This window comes from Mixophyes fleayi, chromosome 5 (genome assembly GCF_038048845.1).
Source record: "Mixophyes fleayi isolate aMixFle1 chromosome 5, aMixFle1.hap1, whole genome shotgun sequence".
NCBI lineage: Eukaryota > Metazoa > Chordata > Amphibia > Anura > Limnodynastidae > Mixophyes > Mixophyes fleayi.
This window is the reverse complement of record NC_134406.1, coordinates 220,333,098-220,352,261: the sequence shown is the minus strand read 5'-3', so window position 1 is coordinate 220,352,261 and position 19,164 is coordinate 220,333,098. Positions and strand designations below refer to the sequence as shown.

Here is a 19,164-nt window from a genome sequence, read left to right as displayed (position 1 = left end):
GAAAATTGGCCAGAACTCCTCCTCCATGCACAGATAACAGTACAAAAACCATGTATATGGAAAAAAAAAATTACTTTGGAAAAAACCTTGTGGGCAAAATTAAGGATTTTTTTTTATTTTTAGGTAAAACAGGTTTAGCATAATAATATCTCCATGCTATAATCAGACCTAGCAACAACATCAGGTGCTTGCAATAAAGAGTTGAATATTTTTTGGATGTTTTATACTTCTAATCAAGTCGTGTTTTACTGTGTTGCAATCAATTATTATCAATAGTAATAATAATAATAATAATAATAATTGATTGCAACTAAGTGAAAACATAGACACACTTCTCCTACTAAATGAAAATCAAAACCATCAAGATTCATTGATTAATTTTATTGTCAGAGATAAAATATGCTGATAAAATATTATTGTATTTAATAGTACTTGCAACATACTATATTTTTACATTTAATTTTGTGAAGTGAAGAAAAAAAACAACATTCAGCTGTAGCAAATAAAACAATTATAACAGTTATATGTCCATACATTTCAGCCATCATTCCAGAAAATAATTTTCTTCTTCTGACCAAAATTACATTGGTTAAAACTACTTGCGCGTGATGCTAATATTATATTTTTCATTTTGGCCTCTGAATACCTTGTATTCATTTTTATTTTAAGAGCTCGTCATCCGAATCCAGCTTTCCAGAGTCCAGTTTCCTCAACTTCTTCTCCAGCCTCAAAGATATGAGATCTTTCCTGGTGATCATTCCAACGGCCCTGTTCTGAAGATCTACAACCGTGAGATGACGGAGTCCCAGTGTTCGAAACACAACATATGCTCGTTGAAGTGAGAAATTAGTGTGGACAGACACCGCTGATTTATTAACATAGGGCTCCTATGGAAAGAGAGTTTGTAATTAGAATATCTAATTTAATATATGGGGAAATCATTGTTATTGAAAAACAGCAGAATGGGGCATTTACTTATGTCTAAAGTCTGCTTTTCTGTACCTGATGATTATCTGCTTACATCTATGATGGCCATTGAGAATTGCATTATGGTGACCACTGCCCTTTGCAGGGGATATTGATTTTTTGTCAGTGACGCCTACAACTAAAAGACTAGAGTCACGTAGAGAAAAAAGCCAAAGAGCACTCCAGTCCATTCATTTACAATTCATTCTATCATATTTATTATAGACTTCATTTTTTTATTAACTTATCGTTATATTGTTCATATTTGATATTTCAGATACATACTGACAAAATATTAAAAACATATAGGGGCATATTCAATGCCGATCCCGATTTGCGGGATCGCGCCGGAACGGCCGCGAACCTAATCCGCAGTACCGCAATAACGTGGATTTTCGTTCGCAGCCCATAGGGCTGCGTACGAAAATCCGCGTTATTGCGATACCGTATTACCGGCAGTAGTGCGCATTTTCCGCGGTAACGCGCGTTACATCGGATCGGAATTAAATATGCCCCTTTGAGTGATGAAAGAAAGAATATAGTGCTAAATTAAAAACTTCGGACCCTTTAGGGAGACCGAAATGTGTTTTATAGGGAAACAGTGTCAATTTTTATTTCACACTGATCCCATATTCATTTCATATATTAAATCTATTCCATACTGTTTTCCTATAAAACACATTGCAATCCCCACAAAAGGGTTTGAAGTTTTTAATTTTGCACTACATTCTTTCTTTCATCAATCTATATGTTTTTAATATTTTGCCAGTATGTATCTGAAATATTAAATATGAACAATATAATGATAAGTTAATAAAGAATTCAAGCCTATAATAAATATTATATATAGGATGAATTGTAAATTAGTGGTCTAGAGTGTTTTGGTTTTTTTTTTTGCTTCTGTACCCAACTCTAGTCTTATAGTTGTATTTGTATAATTGGTTGGAAGAGCACCCACTCAAATACAATGTATTTTTTAATGCATATATGTATGAGGTAGATGTAGAGGAAGGACCAGCTCCTTGGGGTAAATGTATCAAGCTGAGAGTTTTCCCAGCAATTTCAAAAGTGGAGCTGCCTATAGCAACCAATCAGATTCTAGCTATCATTTTGTAGAATATACTAAGTAAATAATAGCTAGAATCTGATTGGTTTTTCAAACCCGCCAGACAACTCTCAGCTTGATACATTTACCCCCTTGTGTGGAATCACAACACTTTCCCTATCTCCAAAGTATAATGTATAAATAATACTAATCAGAACTGATCTGTCACACAGGACCACAAGACATACTCTGGATGCTTGATGTACATATTAGAAAATTAAAAGATGCTTCTCTTAGTATCACATTTAGATTAAGTTATATGGATAGATCCTATAACTTTATTATATGAACATTTTTATTTAATACTTGTTCCATTGTTGTACAATGCTACAAAATATATATTGAAGTTTCATATATATTAATTATCCCACTGTTTTAAGTTGCTATATATTAATTCCCAACTGTATTTGTGTGAAAAACGTTGGCAAATGTAATAGCCTATAAATTGCACTGTGTACATGGCTACTATACCGAGCAGATTCTCGCCATGAGAATAAATGAAACCATATTTTCTATACTGTGAATCAACTGTAAAAATAAAGTGCTGAAAGCGAGGTTTGTTAAACCATATACCACAGGCTTACCTTGAGGTATTGTGACTGGAATGAATCCAAGTATTAAGATTGAGAATTAAATCAACCAATGCTATTTTATTCTACAGCTGTAGTATATTTTATGTTTAAAACCTCTTTACAGTCTATTTCATTTCCTAGATAGTAAAGAATACTGTGCTGCGGGAATGTGGGTGGCTGTGAGAGGAACCTGTTCAATGTACATCCAGACGGCAACATTCTTACTGTGAGCTTGTAGTGAGCTCTGACATTCTAATGTAAATATAAGAGACAGAAACAGATTTTCTCAGACTTATTTTGCTACAAAAATATCGTCATTCATGCTGCCGATCTACCACCAAAAGTGCAGCACGATAACTCACACTACAATATATTTTAAATGACCACAAGGCCTTAAAATATAACTTCATTCAATAGAAAAAAATTGTATATTCACAAATAGTTTTAAAAATTCCCACAACTTGATATAACATAAGAGTTATCTGGCAAGTAATATATAGTGTTATGTGCTAGTCATTTCACAATCAGAAGGCTAAGATATCTTTCTTCACAATCACTGCTTTACCTTAAGTGTATACCTCTTGCAAACTTTGTGAGTGCTATACTGTTGACAAACACACCAATCCTGACATAGCGTGTCAGGTTCCAATTTCAATTTATCCATAGATAAGGGTCAGATTGAAGCAATCTGGTTGTTGAACACTGGAGTTCCTGCATTGCATGGCGGTTTCTTAGTGCAATCAGATGACTGTTCCCTAAAGTCAGCAGCTATCATCTGCCGATTTCCTCCCATTCTTGGTTACAGGACTTCATTCGGACTGCACCCACTTTATGGAGTTCCCTCCCTCGCACCACAAGACTTTCCTCCAGTCTTCAAACCTTCAAGCGTTCTCTGAAAACCCACCTCTTCAGACAAGATTATAATATTCCTCAACCACCCTCTTAATCTCACTAGGTTACCCTATTACCAGCCTCTGCACAGCTAACACAAGACAACAACCCTCTGAACAACATAGTTGTTGTGACTGATCATACAGCCCACTAAATACTTTGTAACCTTTGCATTCTAGCTGAACAAATATTCAATATGATGTAGCACTTACCCTTGTGTATCAAACCATTGTCCCATAGACTGTAAGCTTGCAGGAAGGGCCCTCTTACCTCTCTGTATGTATGTATTATCCATTATTGTTTTATTACTGTTTGTTCCCAATTGTAAAGCACTACGGAATATGCTGGCGCTATATAAGTAAATGTTGATGATGATTTTGTTTGGATCATTCTTGGCTATATGAAGGTAATTTGCAATATTGCCATCAATATCGGCAGTGTGTATATATTAGGCAACATGCTCTGAGCATTCAGCCCAGCTGCTGATTACAGATCTGCAAATGTTGTCAAATGTTCTGATTCTAGTGGGACAATCCCAATTTTTGGTGCCTGTTCTGCCAATGTAAGGAGCAGGCCAAGTCTGTGAACTCTTTATGTACACACTGCATTCTTTATACTACTACACTATGGTGCTAGATGTTCTTCATGGACTTACCACATCCCCTGGTGGTTTGGTTACGCCTCTCTAGTGGCTGGCCACACCCCCTCTGGTAGGCCTCTACAATTGTATTCGCCCCTGTGAATGTGAATCGGGGGCACTTATGTGAGGCATGATATCAATTAGGGCACTTATGTGTGGCATAAAATTAATTGGGGGCATTACTGTGGCATAACATGAACTGGGGACACTTATGTGAGGAATAAAATGAATTGGGGGTATTACTGCGGTATAATATAAACTGGGGACTCTACTATGTGATATGTTATGAATTGTAGGCAGGACTATTTACCACAGTATTTACTGGGCCTCTACTACGAGGGCACAACTAAGAGGCACTATGAGGTCACTGTCCTGCTGTCCTGAAAGTTAGGATTGCTGGGACATATGTCACGCTCCGGCGAGTGAGCACTGCACACTTCCGCCAATGGTGTACACAGCAATGATGCACAGCCACTCCCCCAACTGTATGACTACTCCCACTTTTGCGGCAGCGCAATTTTTTTTGCCATGCTCAACTATAAGGGGGGCCCCATAAAGTTGCTGTACCGGGGCCCTGAATTCCTCTTGGCGCCCGTGAATATCTTATGTGCAGGCAATCTACCCACACAGGCACCTGGGCCAAAGAAAGAGACTTTGTCACTCTACTTTCTTTTCCACATGGATATTTGAAGAGGTAACACCAAGTGTTGCACCTTAAAGTGGATAGACTACAGCAGCAGAAGGCCACTCCTGTCAGCTAAGAACAGGAAACTGAGGCTATAGTGGGCACAGACTCACCAAAACTGTACAGATGAAGACTAGAAAAATGGTGCCTGGTTTGACGAACCTCAATTTCTCAGATTGTAGGGACAGAATGTTACATAAACAACATGAATCCATGGATCCATCCTGGGATGTGGTGAATCGGGAGACTTGCAGTATGACAGTGCAGCCGGCAAAACTGCACCAACTGCTTGATGCGATCATGTCAACATGGACCAGAATCTCTAAGGAATGTTTCCAGCACCTTGTTGAATTGAATGCATGTTACAAACAATTCAGGTTGTCCTACCAGGTACTGAAAAGGTGTACCTAATAATGTAGCCACAGAGTGTATGATATATATACATACACATACAGTAACTATTGTACAGAGAACTCTGATGGTTGTATGTGAGTTAATGTAGTAAAAGGACCGGAGTGACTTAGTAGGAAAAGTATGTGGGTAATTAATGAGACTATCTAGGAACAGTGTACGGAAACAGTGAGCACATAAACACATTTATAATAGAGGGATTTGAAACATAATCTGTACATATAAAATACACCTATTATAACATACGAGGCTGCTCTGAGATGCTTCTCATATTAAGCTATTTCTATTCACTGGTGTTGTATTCCGTCATGAAACACCAGTGATGTCTCACAAATTAGCCCCTTCCAAATTACTGAGCAGCTGTGAAACATATGATACAAGCACAAAAGGGGTGATCTGTAATCGGCACCAAATGTGAGTGTCAGTACTGGTACTTCATACAGTGCCCACAATGTCCATCATGGATGGAAATGAATCACTTTTCTCTAACAACAACTGACTATAAATTGCACATAGGACCATAAACCAGCACGATTTATAGTGCATTATAATTATATATACATAAATGTATTTCAGCATTAACCACACTGCAACTTTAAGGAATGTTAAAACTGTAATTACATAGGACATTGTTAAGAGTAAAAAGGTCACTTTAGAGTATATATTTGTAAAAAAAGAAACACATTTCACATATTTGTTCAATATTACCAAAACCGCTATAAATGACATGTAAATTATATAAGATCTACAAACCTGGTATCACTATGTCAATCTGGAAAGCATTTTAATAGGAAAAAAAACTCTCATAACCTTCTTTGTTGTATTTTCTTGCTGGCTCATTTTATCAACATCTGTTATGTTTATACAATATGAATTAAAACCCAGGAATGCTGTTTGTACTCTGCTACTTTTGTTGAAAATGTAAAGTCTAAGGATTGGCAATGTTTATGTAAATCAGTGCGGCTGACACAGCCATCATAAACAAATGATTTAAATATAACAAACACATTGTTCGCAGAGGAAATGTTTGTTTTTATATTTGGCTCTGTCCTTACCAGATTGATGAAGAGTTGCTGATACCGAGGGTCTGTGGAGTATTTGTTAAGCAATGTGTCCATTCGAGCCTCATCAGGCAGCTTCTCCACCGTTACCTGGAAAAGCCCAGATAAGACATTTGTGAGAAACTGTCCTAGCATTCACAGTATACCAGCACACACAGAAGATGAGCATTCATTCACAAAGCCGGTTTATTATATGATAAGCCTGGATATACAAATAATGAGCTGGGCCTCTTCTAAGCCATATGCAGTGGCAACATTGTAGGAACAAAATTTAGAAAAATCATTTGAGACTGCCTTCCCCACTTACTTCTTCATTATCAACTACAGTATAATCTCTCAGCCTGAGTCATTAAGGAGAACAAGGCAAAAACAGGAGCAAATCTTCTCCTGGACAAGCCATGTTACAATGCAAGGGGTGCACAGTAGTTTATTGTTGTGCACAAATACTGGCTGCTTTCTCATGTAGCACACAAATACTTGATAACTTAATTTGTGCACTGAACTAGTTGATCTAGGTCGGACATGCCTTACCCCAACTATAAATCTATCCCCACATTTTAAATTTACCTCTCCCTCCAATGCAACATGGTTTTGCCAAGGTGCAAAGTTACTCCTTTTTTTGCTTTGCTCTCCTTAATGACTCAAGCCCTCAGATATTTGGAATTCCATCCTAAAGTATTATATAGATGGCCAGAAATGTTCAGAAATAAAACGTATCATTAAGTACTCATCTAAAAATCTGAATGTCTTTAGCATAAAAAACAATTCGGACTTCTCTGCTCCAATACTTAAAATTGAGTAAATAGTCTCCTGGACAAAACCATGTTACAATGAAAGGGGTGCAAATTAGTTTTCTATTTTGCACATAAGTTAAATACTATTTTTTCATGTAGCACAAAAATACTTGATAGCTTATTTGTACACAGACATTTAAAGTTGATATTTGTGTGCTACATGAAAAATAGACAGTATTTAACTTATGTGCAAAATAGAAAACTTGTTTGCACCCCTTCCATTGTAACATGGTTTTGTCCAGGAGACTACTTACTCAATTTTTTTAACTTAACTTCCCTTAATGAATCAGGCCCTTTGAGACGTCATTGTCATTGAAGGTCCTTTTTAATTCTAGTCTTCAAAACTTGTTTGGCAGGTAACATCTACCCAATAGCACAAGGGCCCAGGCCCCAGTCTCCAGCACAGTGCCCCAGATAATTTTATTAATTATATTTTAATTGAATTATGCATTTGATAAAGTTAAACATTTGTGTGACTTCAACACCAGAATAAAGATAATGGGAAAAAATCCTCACTTTTATTCTAATACTAAATACTAATTACCACCGGTGCTTCAACTGACTGAGTTGTAGGCATACAGTGTGTCAGTAGTCCAGTCAACCAGACACTGCTTACAATCAACATATAAGTACAAAATACAAAGTATGGGGCGTGCGGGATTGGGGAGGGAGGTATCTCTCTAATGCTGAAGTATGGGGCGTGGGAGATTGGGGAGAAAGGTATCTCTCTAATGCTGAAGTATGGGGCGTGGGGGATTGGGGAGAGAGGTATCTCTCTAATGCTGAAGTATGGGGCGTGGGGGATTGGGGAGAGAGGTATCTCTCTAATGCTGAAGTATTAGTACGTGTCACATGCTTCACTGTAGACAACATGAAAAGGGTTTTGATTTCCAAGCAGATGATAGAACTGCATCTACCTCCAAATAAAAAGAACTATATTATCTGTGGCTCTACTGCCTGTAGAAATTATGTGCTGTTACCGTTTCCAGAAAGTATGTAAACTAGAAGTGTCTCTAAGCAAAGAGTATTTATACAGCAGTGGAAGGTCCTGCAGGTCGCTGTAATCACAAAACTTGTATTTAATGTCTGTGTGCCTACACCTATTCAACCATGTATGGATTTATTCCCAGCTGGAAATAGGTACAATTATGCACCGGAATGTACAAAATGAGATCTGGCTTTGTGAGGGATTTAGAGCAACGTTAATGGACCTGACGCTTACACGACCTTGGAGCAGATAGAAATCTGCATTTTTCCCCTGTTTTCAGCTACGCCCCTTAATCCATCTAGGTTTACATAATACAATGGATAATTTAAACAATATATAAAATCATGTTTGACCAGTCATGTTGCACAATTATTTTTTGTTTTACATTTTTCATAAGTTTGAAATAATAACATAGTAACTATAAACAGGGACAGCGCTTCCTCTGCCCAATAACCAATAACCAATATGTATCCAGAAGAAAAGAAAGATAACAAAATCAGAAACTGAATAACAAACATAATGAAACTTCCAAACCATAAATAACATGTTTGTAAACATGTTTACATCAGATTTCCAAATCTAGGGAAAATAATCAAACCAGCAAATTCACACAAAATATGCAATAATATGAGCTGATTTCAGAATAAGCAGAACTGTCCAAAATATCTCCTTTGTTTAAGCGTGTAGGGCCTGAGTCGTTAAGGAACGTTTCTCTGTTTTTTGTGCGTATTGTATGCAATTCCTTTTTGTGGACTGAGTATGCCAATGCAAATGACAGGACGGTCTACGATTTCGGGGAGTGAATGGGGCGTGTGCCCATACTCGATGCACAATGTGGTTGTGCCAAACTCAAGCGAATGCAGCCATGTTGGAATGAAGCTCTGCGTATGTGGGAGTTTCCTGTTTTTCTTGGCGTATCTCTTGCACCAGCTAAGGGGCTAGTCTAAGTCCTGAGTCAGTATCGTATAACATATGTCTGCAAGCAGGAGCGACTGTTAATATGTATTTAATGTACAGTAGACATTAAGAACAGCCTAACCCTAATGCTTTTCAATGGATACAATACATTTATACAATTTCCATTTCTAATCATAGAAATATTAAATATATTATTGACAGGTAACATTAATTGATTAATATTTTTTTCTGTGCGTTCTTTTGAGATTTCATGTTACACATACGTATTGTACGCATCCTGCAGTGTCTGGTCTAGTACAGCAGAGTGAACCTACACCCATAGTCAATACCACACGTATCTTGAGATCCGTTCCTTGCTGACTCCGGGAGTATGCAGAGCCGATGTACATGCCGTTGAGAACAACGATGTGCTCAGTATGAGTGCCTTAATGACTCAGGCCCGTAGTGTATTACTTATCAATGCATTGTTTTTTATTGTTTTCCCGTTTGCCAGTGGCAATACTGACGTTTCTGTGAATACAAAGCACTGTGTGTATTTGTATCATTGTATCACAGACATTAAAAAAATCTAACCCTTTTATTGACCACAGTGGGGCCTCTGTTATATGGTGGTGGTTCACATGTCAATACCAGGATGTAAAATACAGATACAGAGCCACAGAGATCCAGAGTAATCAGATGGAAACTGATCTAGAGGAACTCTGTAGCGAGGTATGTATTAAATGTGTGGGGGAACAATTGCTGGCATAATCAATGTGGGTGGGGCACAGTAGCTGGTATAATCAGTGTGGGTGGGGACATTGACTGATATAATGAGTGTGCGTGGGGCACTGTGGCTGGCATAATCAGTGTGGATGGGGCACAGTGGCTGATATAATCAGTGTGGGTGGGGCACTGTGGCTGATATAATCAGTGTGGGTGGGGCACTGTGGCTGGTATTTTCATTGTGGGTGGGGCACAGTGGCTGGTATAATCAGTGTGGGTGGGGCACAGTGGCTGTATAATCAGTGTAGGTGGGGCACAGTGGTTGGTATAATCAGTGTGGGTGGGGCACAGTGGTTGGTATAATCAGTGTGGGTGGGGCACAGTGCATGGAATAATAAATGGGTGGGGCACAGTGCATGGAATAATTCATATATAGGGCACTGAGGCTTGATTAATAAATGTGGGGGGGGGCACAATGGCCGATACAATGAATGTGGGGGGCACAGACGCTTGACTAATTGATGTTTGGAGCACAGTGGCTGGTATAATCAATGTGTTGGGCACAGTGGTCAGTATACCTAATGTGTTACAGTAGAAATGTAAATATAAATAAAAAACAAATAAAAAGTAGAAAATTAATGAAAATAAAACAGTCACATATTGAGAGGGTGTAAGTGGGCGACTAGTAATTTGCACATAAAGTAGGTAGGGTTGCACAGTATTTATACTGGGCTCCTTCTGTTACTTGATATGTCATTGTAGATGGCTCAATCACTCATTTGATATATGCAAATACGACTTGATATGCAAACTCACTCACCTCCTGGTACCGGAGTATGGCTGTGCATACATCATCAGCCTCCGGTGTTTGGAATATCTGATTATTGGATAGAAGCATGCACAGTTCTAACCTGCAGAAAACAGGGAGAAATGGATACAAATAAAGCTTCAGTGAAGGTTTTGTCCTTAATACTAAGAGGTCACAAAATGCTGACATAATTATTACTGTTGATTCGAACATGTTCTCAAAGGTGTTTATTTTATTTTCCATAGGGAATATAAGACTGATGGAGTAAGTAAAAAAAACAGGCATTTTTCGTTTTGACATGCATCAATATCAGAATTACATAATGAATGTCTTATTACACAGCATTTCTAATCCTACATCAATAAAGCCTCATGTAACACATTCTATCAAAAATATATTCATTTATCATGATCACCCTAGATAAGGGGCCAATTATTCTCTAATTAGTGTATGTTCTGCATTGATGTACATTTGTAATAGAATGTAAACCACATTTTCCATGTTATGCTCAATGCTCCCCCCTGTCCCCCAGCGATTGCTCAGCAAACAGGATTATGTATATCCCGCAATAATATACTGTGTTCTAGACTTCCAGTATATTTAGTTATTACCTCGCTGGCAAAACCCAAATGTTTGGAGGTTGCTCTCAGGCAAATTTCACAGTTTTATAATGTGTCAGTTAAGCCAATAATAATTTATGTAATTTTTTGTATAACAAAATATCACTTATTTATTTCAGGACAGAGAGGGCTTTCTTTTAGCAGGATATTAAAATAAAAAATATTTTTGTTATAAGTGCTTTACACAGGGGAGGGGCTGCGGATAACAAATTCAATCTTCCTTGACTTTCAATAGATAACTGTACATGTACATAATGAATACATCCAAGAATATTACCCAACAATTAAAGAGCCAATGCCTCCACATATACAGCTACCAAATATGTATATTATTTTACAGTTATACTCAAGGGTAAATATGTATATGATATATAAGGGTTAGCAAATTTATAAGGTCCATGAAAAGGTGCATCATTTATTTTCACATTTATTTATTTATTACTTTTTATTAAACCATAGCAACCAATCCACAATGACATGTATCTGTCTAGTGCAAATTAACTGTCTACCTTTTAACACCATTAGCAATGAACCCTTTCTAAGTGTACTGTGCACAGTGTTCAATATAACCTATGAAAAATAGGGCGGCTCTTAGCTACTGCAGACTGTAATTGAGTATAAAACATTGTAGACCTTTATTCATCTGGCGGTCTAAGGCAAACTGTTCTACTATTACCTGCATCAATATACATTATACTCCAAAGTTAAAGCAGCTGATTTGCATAAATGTACTAATGCACTCTAGATCTTTCACTTTCATTAATATTAATGAGATGTTAAGAATGTATTTACATAATTCCAAATGAAGATCAATATCACTGTCTGCAATTCATGTAATAAGCATTCAACTTCCATTTAGTGCATAGAGTGAGATTTCGCTCACACGTATTTTATTCAGTCGCATGGTGAGGCTTAGAGCATTGCAGCCATAAAGCAGTTTATAGGTTGACAGGCATATATTTCAACCCTCTGTAATATCTTTAAAATGCAGGGATGTCTTGTAAACATAGGGGTTTTATGGTATGTGATGTTTTATTGGGAGAGGAGCTGGGAAGTTTGTATTCCATGCTCTACAAACTTCTCTCCTATGATGGCTGTAAGCATTATAAAGATGTGACTTTTTTTCTGATTTAGAAATAGTTTAAACCAGCATTTACTTGCTTCAGCAGTTTTTTTGGATGGTAATGAAGTGCACTGCTCTAAGCAACTTCCACTGAGAATTACCCAAAGTGTTTTAGGAAACGCAAGCACATTTTGGCTTCTCATAAAAGCATATGCAAACATAAAAAGGAAACTGAATATTTATGATAGAAATATAAGAATGTCACACTGAACCGCAATAAGAAGGATCTGTTACATTTGGGTCAATGTCAAGGAATTTCTGCTTTTACATAGCACTGACAATGTCACATGTATAACTTATCACATCATCAACATTCTATTCACCACATAATCAGATGTAATATGGCATATGAAATATGTCTGACACATCATTGGCATTAATATGGCATCAAATATGTCTGACACATCATTGGCATTAATATGGCATTAAATATGTCTGGCACATCATTGTGATATAGTTAAATGCGAGGTCACGGATTAGGATTTAGGCCCCTTTGGTGACATTTGCTTCCTCTGTTTTTATCTAGTAAAGATGAAAGGCGAGCTCCATTATTCTCATGCCTTCCAAACACTTTTACTGCAGTTATGTTAAAAAATGCAAATAATTACATAATTACTGTTCCTGAGCCAATTTATCATATGACAGTAATTAACCGATAAATGTATTCCTCCTTATGCTAGGACATTAAGGGCCTCTATTAGAGTCGGAGGAAATGTACGTCAAAGATGTACATGCAAGAGCAGGGGGTAAATGTATCAAGCTGAGAGTTTTCCTGCGTGCTTGAAAAGTGGAGATGTTGCCTATAGCAACCAATCAGATTCTAGCTATCATTTTGTAGAATGTACTAAATAAATGATAGCTAGAATCTGATTGGTTTTTCAAACCCATCAGAAAACTCTCAGCTTGATACATTTACCCCCAGGAGTGGGAGTGTGTCGCAGCTTGGTAGGGTATTACTAGTGGCATGTAACCCCAGGTGCATGCCACTCGTAATACCCTACAGAGCTGTGACCAGTTCCGGCAGCTAACTAACTACTTGCACCACCTAATTACTGCAGCACTTTTTCAGTCTTTTTTGACGTGTGTTCCGTCTGCGTTTTGATCCGTCTAGGGTTGTTTTTGCTGTTAGACGCAGATAGTATCGAAATTATTTATGGTCATGCCTACATAACTTCGTGTTTCACCCTTTCCCTCATACTGAAACGCAAGCTGTCTCAGTGTACACTGCGTCTGAAAAGCAGATGAAACCGATGCTTACTGCGCGTGCGCGTCAGTGGAAATGTGCACAATGCACCTGAAATGGACTTTATGTCCGACCCTAAATGAGGCCCTAATTGAGGAACTGGACTTGTTTTTGTTATGAATAATTACTATCTATATGGTATGCTATGTGATATAGTAAAAAATGATTTTAGAGAGAGATCTATCTATCTATCTCTATATACATCTATATCTACTAATATATATATATATATATATATATATATATATATATATATATATATATATATATAGATAGATATATATATATATATATATATATATATATATATATATATATATATATATATATATACACATCTATGTATATATTTGTGTATATATATATATATATATATATATATATATATATATATATATATATATATATATATATATATTATACACACAAATATATACTTGATTTGACAAGATAAATACCAGTGTTACATTACAGAGGTTGTCATACGAGGGGAATGTGCAGAAGCAGCCTATATTTGATTAACCATTAGGGAAAATCACAGAAGGTCATTTGCAATTGATCACATTGGATTGGACATAAGAACTCTAGAAAAACTCAGCAAATATAGCAGCTCGTCCTACGTACTGTCTGTACAGTACATTTTTTACTTTGACATTACTAAAACATGAATCACTACATTGTACTGGACACTTTCAGCACTATACAAAAATATTATATAGTACTATGAAAGTATAAAATATTGTATCTGAAAACTATAAATATTTATGCAGTATAAATTGTGGGAAAAGGAAGTGTAAAATCAGGGAAATGGACCTATTTAAATGCATTAGGGGACAGAGAAAAAAAAATGCATTCCAGGAAAGTGTGAAATCAGAGTATGCAAAATGGGGTTTTGTCTGAACTTCAGTTAATTAAAATAGGTAACGGTCAAAGTTTCCTATAATTTGGCAAGACATGCATGAACAATGGTGGGATACTAATGAATGCAATACAACGTTACTGGAATATTAAAGTACATCAAATAATATACATTAATATGTTCTATAATGCATAGAAAAGGGAGGAATATGGTTTCTCTCATTCAGCTGCTTTACATTTCAACACAAATTAAATCCTTTTGTATGGCTACAGGAGGACAGTCACAGGGGAACTCGGTGAGACAATAAAAGGACTGCAACCCTGGCTATGATCTCCATGTTAGCATAGGGCAGTACTGCAGTCCCTTTAACTTATTATTGTGTGGTTCAGGAAATAATACCGTCTGTTGGAAGCCAGTAACTTTTAATACTTTTCAACACTGATCACCATGGGTGTATACAATAAGTTTTGGTCTGGTTACCTCCGCTGTGATTGGAAAAAAATAAGGGATACACAGACAGATTGTAAGGGCTTAAGGCTGAATATTTTGGTAGAACCTTTCAGGGAAAGTTTTTTGTACAAATATGAAGTCTTTATCTGGCTGCAACACTGGTATTTTATCAGTTTTATCAGCTGCAAAAACATAGACTGAGTACTATCCTTAACATTTAGATCCCGATCAACCTAAAGGCTGATCAGGCTGCAGTCTGGGGGGCTGGAGCCAATATACTATTGCAGATAGGCAGTGCCGCGGTTTCAATGATGCTCTCTGCTTTCATTAAAATGCTAAATACTAGTCAGATGGGGCTGGTAGATGTTTGTATATGATTATAGCTCTTTCACAAGAATCTGTCATATATTTTATTGTCTATATGAGCCTGTGCTATGGGGTAGTTGTTTCTGACTTCAATAGAGATTGCAGTGTTTGACTTAAAGAGCCTATTCATTCAGGGTTTGTTAACATTTTGCATCATAATACAAGTTTTGTATATTTTCAAACAGGACCCCAACTTTCCAGAATACAGGCAAACAACAACAAAGCTATAAGAACAAGCAAGAGAGCACATTAAGTAGTCACAGATGCAAGAGCAGGTAAGTGTGAATGGCACTGTCTGTCTAAATTTGAATTCTGGAGAATTCTCTTGAATATTCATATTACAGAATTTTCATCTACGCCTATACATTGCATGTGGTGGTGGTGGGGGCGCCCCAAAAGTCTATTAGCCTAAAGCAGCCTTAACTTTTTATCAGGCCCTGTTAACATTTCAATGGAAATTAAGTTTGTTTTTCCTTTTATAAATACATGTCTAGTAGACATTGTCTACCAATCATGAATGCAGCGTTGGGCATTTTGTCCTGTTTGAATAAAAATGCTGTTAAAATATTATCTCATTCAAATAAATGTACCAAGATGTGATGCAGAGATCCGTGCATTGCAGATTTGATCATCAGTAAACAAAGCAGAGCTGCATCTGATGGCGTGTACACAATACAGAGCCCCTCTGACAAAAACATTATAATGCAGAGCCTAATTAGATGACCAAAATAAAAGAACAACCTCATCTAATGAATAGAATACAGCACACTGATTAGAGTCACATCTGATGACCAATATATTGTTCATAGTTTCATCTGACCACAATTACCTTAGATACACACCAGCAGTTCCATAGTTTCCTCCAGCCCCCAAACGCAACAGCTAATTACAAGCATCCAACGCTGTCCTTAATTGTACTTGGTGCTGTTACATCAATTAATGTCCTCAGCCATTCAGAGTTATATGGACTGCAATTGACTGCTTGGAGTGCATGGTAAGAGTAGGAACTAACATTGGGTGCTATAAAAATAATAAAAATAAAAAATAAAAAGCAGTAAAGCTGGAGAATATGATTTGCATTTAGGAGACTGGGAGAAGGAGTTTCAAACCTCACAAATTGTAAAGGAGATACTACATGGGATCATCAGGATCATGCCATACTCTGTAGACATAAATAAAATAAAAAACAAAAACAAGACTCTAACAAAGGAACCCCATGTGGTGGCTATACAAAAATGATTATCAAGCTTATTTATGTATTTTTTAATTTCATACTTGGTTGGAAGTATTGTAGCAATAGACTGGTAAAGTACAGTCATGGGCAAAAGTTTTGAGAATGACACAAGTATTGGTTTTCACAAAGTTTGCTGCTTCAGTGTTTTTAGACTTTTTTGTCAGCTGTTGCTATGGTATACTGAGCTAAAATTACAAAATTACAAGAATTTATTTCATAAGTGTCAAAGGCTTTTATTGACAACTACAATAAGTTTATGCAAAGAGTCAATATTTGCAGTGTTGATCCTTCTTTTTGAAGACCTCTGCAATTCACCCTGGCATGCTGTCAGTCAACGTCTGGGCCACATACTGACTGATGGCCGCCCATTCTTGCTTGGAAATTGTCAGAATTTGTGGGGTTTTGTTTGTCCATCTGCCTTTTGAGGATTGACAAGTTATCAAGGGGATTGAGGTCTGGGGAGTTTCATGGTCAATGGACCGAAAATGTTGATGTTTTGATCCCCGACAGACTTAGTTATCACTTTGGCCTTATGGCAAGGTGCTCCATCATGCTGGAGAAGGCATTGTTCATCACCAAACTGGATGGTTGGAAGAAGTTGCTCTTTTAGGATGTTTTGGTACCATTCTTTATTCATGACTGTGGTCTTAGGCAAAATTGTGAGTGAGCCCACTCCTTGGCTGAGAAGCAACCCCACATATGAATGGTCTCAGGATGCTTTACTGTTGGCATGACACAGGACTGATGGTAGCGCTCACCTTTCCTTCTCCGGACAAGTGTTTTTCCAGATGATCCAACCAATCTGAATGGGGATTCATCAGAGAAAATGACTTTACCCCAGTCCTCAGCAGTCCAATCCCTGTACCTTTTGTAGAATATCAGTGTGTCCCGTGATGTTTTTTCTGGAGAGAAGTGACTTCTTTTCCGGCCTTCTTGACACCAGGCCATCCTCCAAAAGTCTTCCTTCGCTGTGCATGCAGATGCACTCACACCTGCCTGCTACCATTTCTGAGGAAGCTCTGTATTGGTGGTGCCCCAATTCCGCAGCTGAATCAACTTTAGGAGACGGTCCTGGTGTTTGCTGGACATTCTTGGGCGCCCTGAAGCCTTCTTCACAACTATTGATCTTCTCTCCTTGAAGTTCTTAATGATCCGATAGATGGTTGATTTAGGTGCAATCTTACTAGCAGCAATATTCTTGCCTGTGAATCCCTTTTTGTGCAAAGTAATGATGACTGCACATGTTTCCTTGCAGATAACCATGGTTAACAAAGGAAGAACAATAATTTCAAGCCTCACCCTTCTTTTAAAGCTTCCAGTCTGTTATTCTGTCCTCGTCAACACTCTCACCTATGTTAACGAGAGAATCACTGACCTGTTGTCAGCTGGTCCTTTTGTGGCAAGGCTGAAATGCAGTGGAAATGTTATTTTTAGGATAAAGTTCATTGTCATGGCAAAGAAGGACTTAATTGCAATTCATCTGACCACTCTTTATGACATTCTGGAGTATATGCAAATTTCCATCATAAAAACTGAGGTAGCAGACTTTGTGAAAAATAATATTTGTGTCATTCTCAAAACGTTTGGGCATGACTGTAAATGTATCACCACTAGACGATAAATCCTAAAATGAATAAATTTCAATACATATCGCAAATACAATATAGAAAATTACCATTATTCATATAATGGAATTTATTATACCGTATACTGATAAAATACTATTATTATTATTATTTTATTATTATTATGTATTTGTGAGCATGTTATGCATTAGATAAATCTATCAGCTCTCAAGTATTAACCTCTACTGCTATATTGTATAAAAGTAAATCAAATTCAAGAAATGTACTCAATAGCTCCCTTTCCAAGTGGCTGTATTAAAATACAGATATATTAGTGTACTTAGCCTAATATACCTACTACTTTACATTGTGAGCAAATGAGAAGTCCGATGATCATGTATAAGTATGTGGCCATAAGTCCACTAATTGTATACCTCACATGTAACTCCTTATGCTGTATATTCTTATACGTTGCATTAGTGGATTATCACCATTTTATTCCTCATAACATATAAGTGCTCCTAAACAATATTGAAGTGATGTCACCAATACTCGGCAAGTACAGGTAATGACATGACAAATGTCCCTTGTTATAGGAAGCTACAACTGGAATTAGGTGCTCTTAGCTGCTGCACCTGCTCTGTACTGCCCTCTGACTGCTCCTACACCTCAATAGGCAGCAACAGAAATCTCAGCTCTATTAGCGGAGTGAGATGCTAATGTTGTGGACCACCTAACTAGTTTTTATAGCAAACAAACACTGGTCTGCTTCACGCCTTTTATGAAACTGAAGCAAATTTGAAATGCATTTATTATAGCACCATTCACGATTGTTGGCTTTGCAGAAAATCAGACTGTGTGGGCACATATTTTTAATCAAGGTCCTATTTTATTCTCTTAACCACTACCTTGTGGTTTTCTATTACAAAAATCATCTATTTGCAGTTTTATGGCATTTGGACTAGCAATATAAAAGGTAATGGAAAAGAAAAAATAAGCTACATTTTGAGTTAGTTTTTAAAACTGTAAGAAATGATTATCTAGCCTGATAACAGACTGTCATTTACGAACTGCAAAAGTGTAAAACGACAAAGTAAATGTTCATTTGTGACATCACTCGCTTAGATCTGCGCTAGTGCTTCTGGATTTGCGTGTGCAAC

The 19,164-nt window shown here is 37.1% G+C and overlaps 1 protein-coding gene across 1 annotated transcript in view; it reads right to left on the bottom strand.

The window, feature by feature from the left end:
* Positions 1-365: 365 nt before the first annotated feature.
* The window catches only part of LOC142159002 (chloride channel protein C-like), a 128,110-nt gene continuing 109,311 nt past the window's right edge, over positions 366-19,164 (bottom strand). Inside the window, exons 16-18 of the mRNA XM_075213498.1 lie at positions 10,557-10,647; positions 6,326-6,421; positions 366-887 (exon numbers count right to left, since the gene is read on the bottom strand). Of these exons, the coding sequence (XP_075069599.1) occupies positions 660-887; positions 6,326-6,421; positions 10,557-10,647 (415 nt within the window). The 3' untranslated portion in view covers positions 366-659. The remainder of the gene's footprint in view (positions 888-6,325; positions 6,422-10,556; positions 10,648-19,164) is intronic.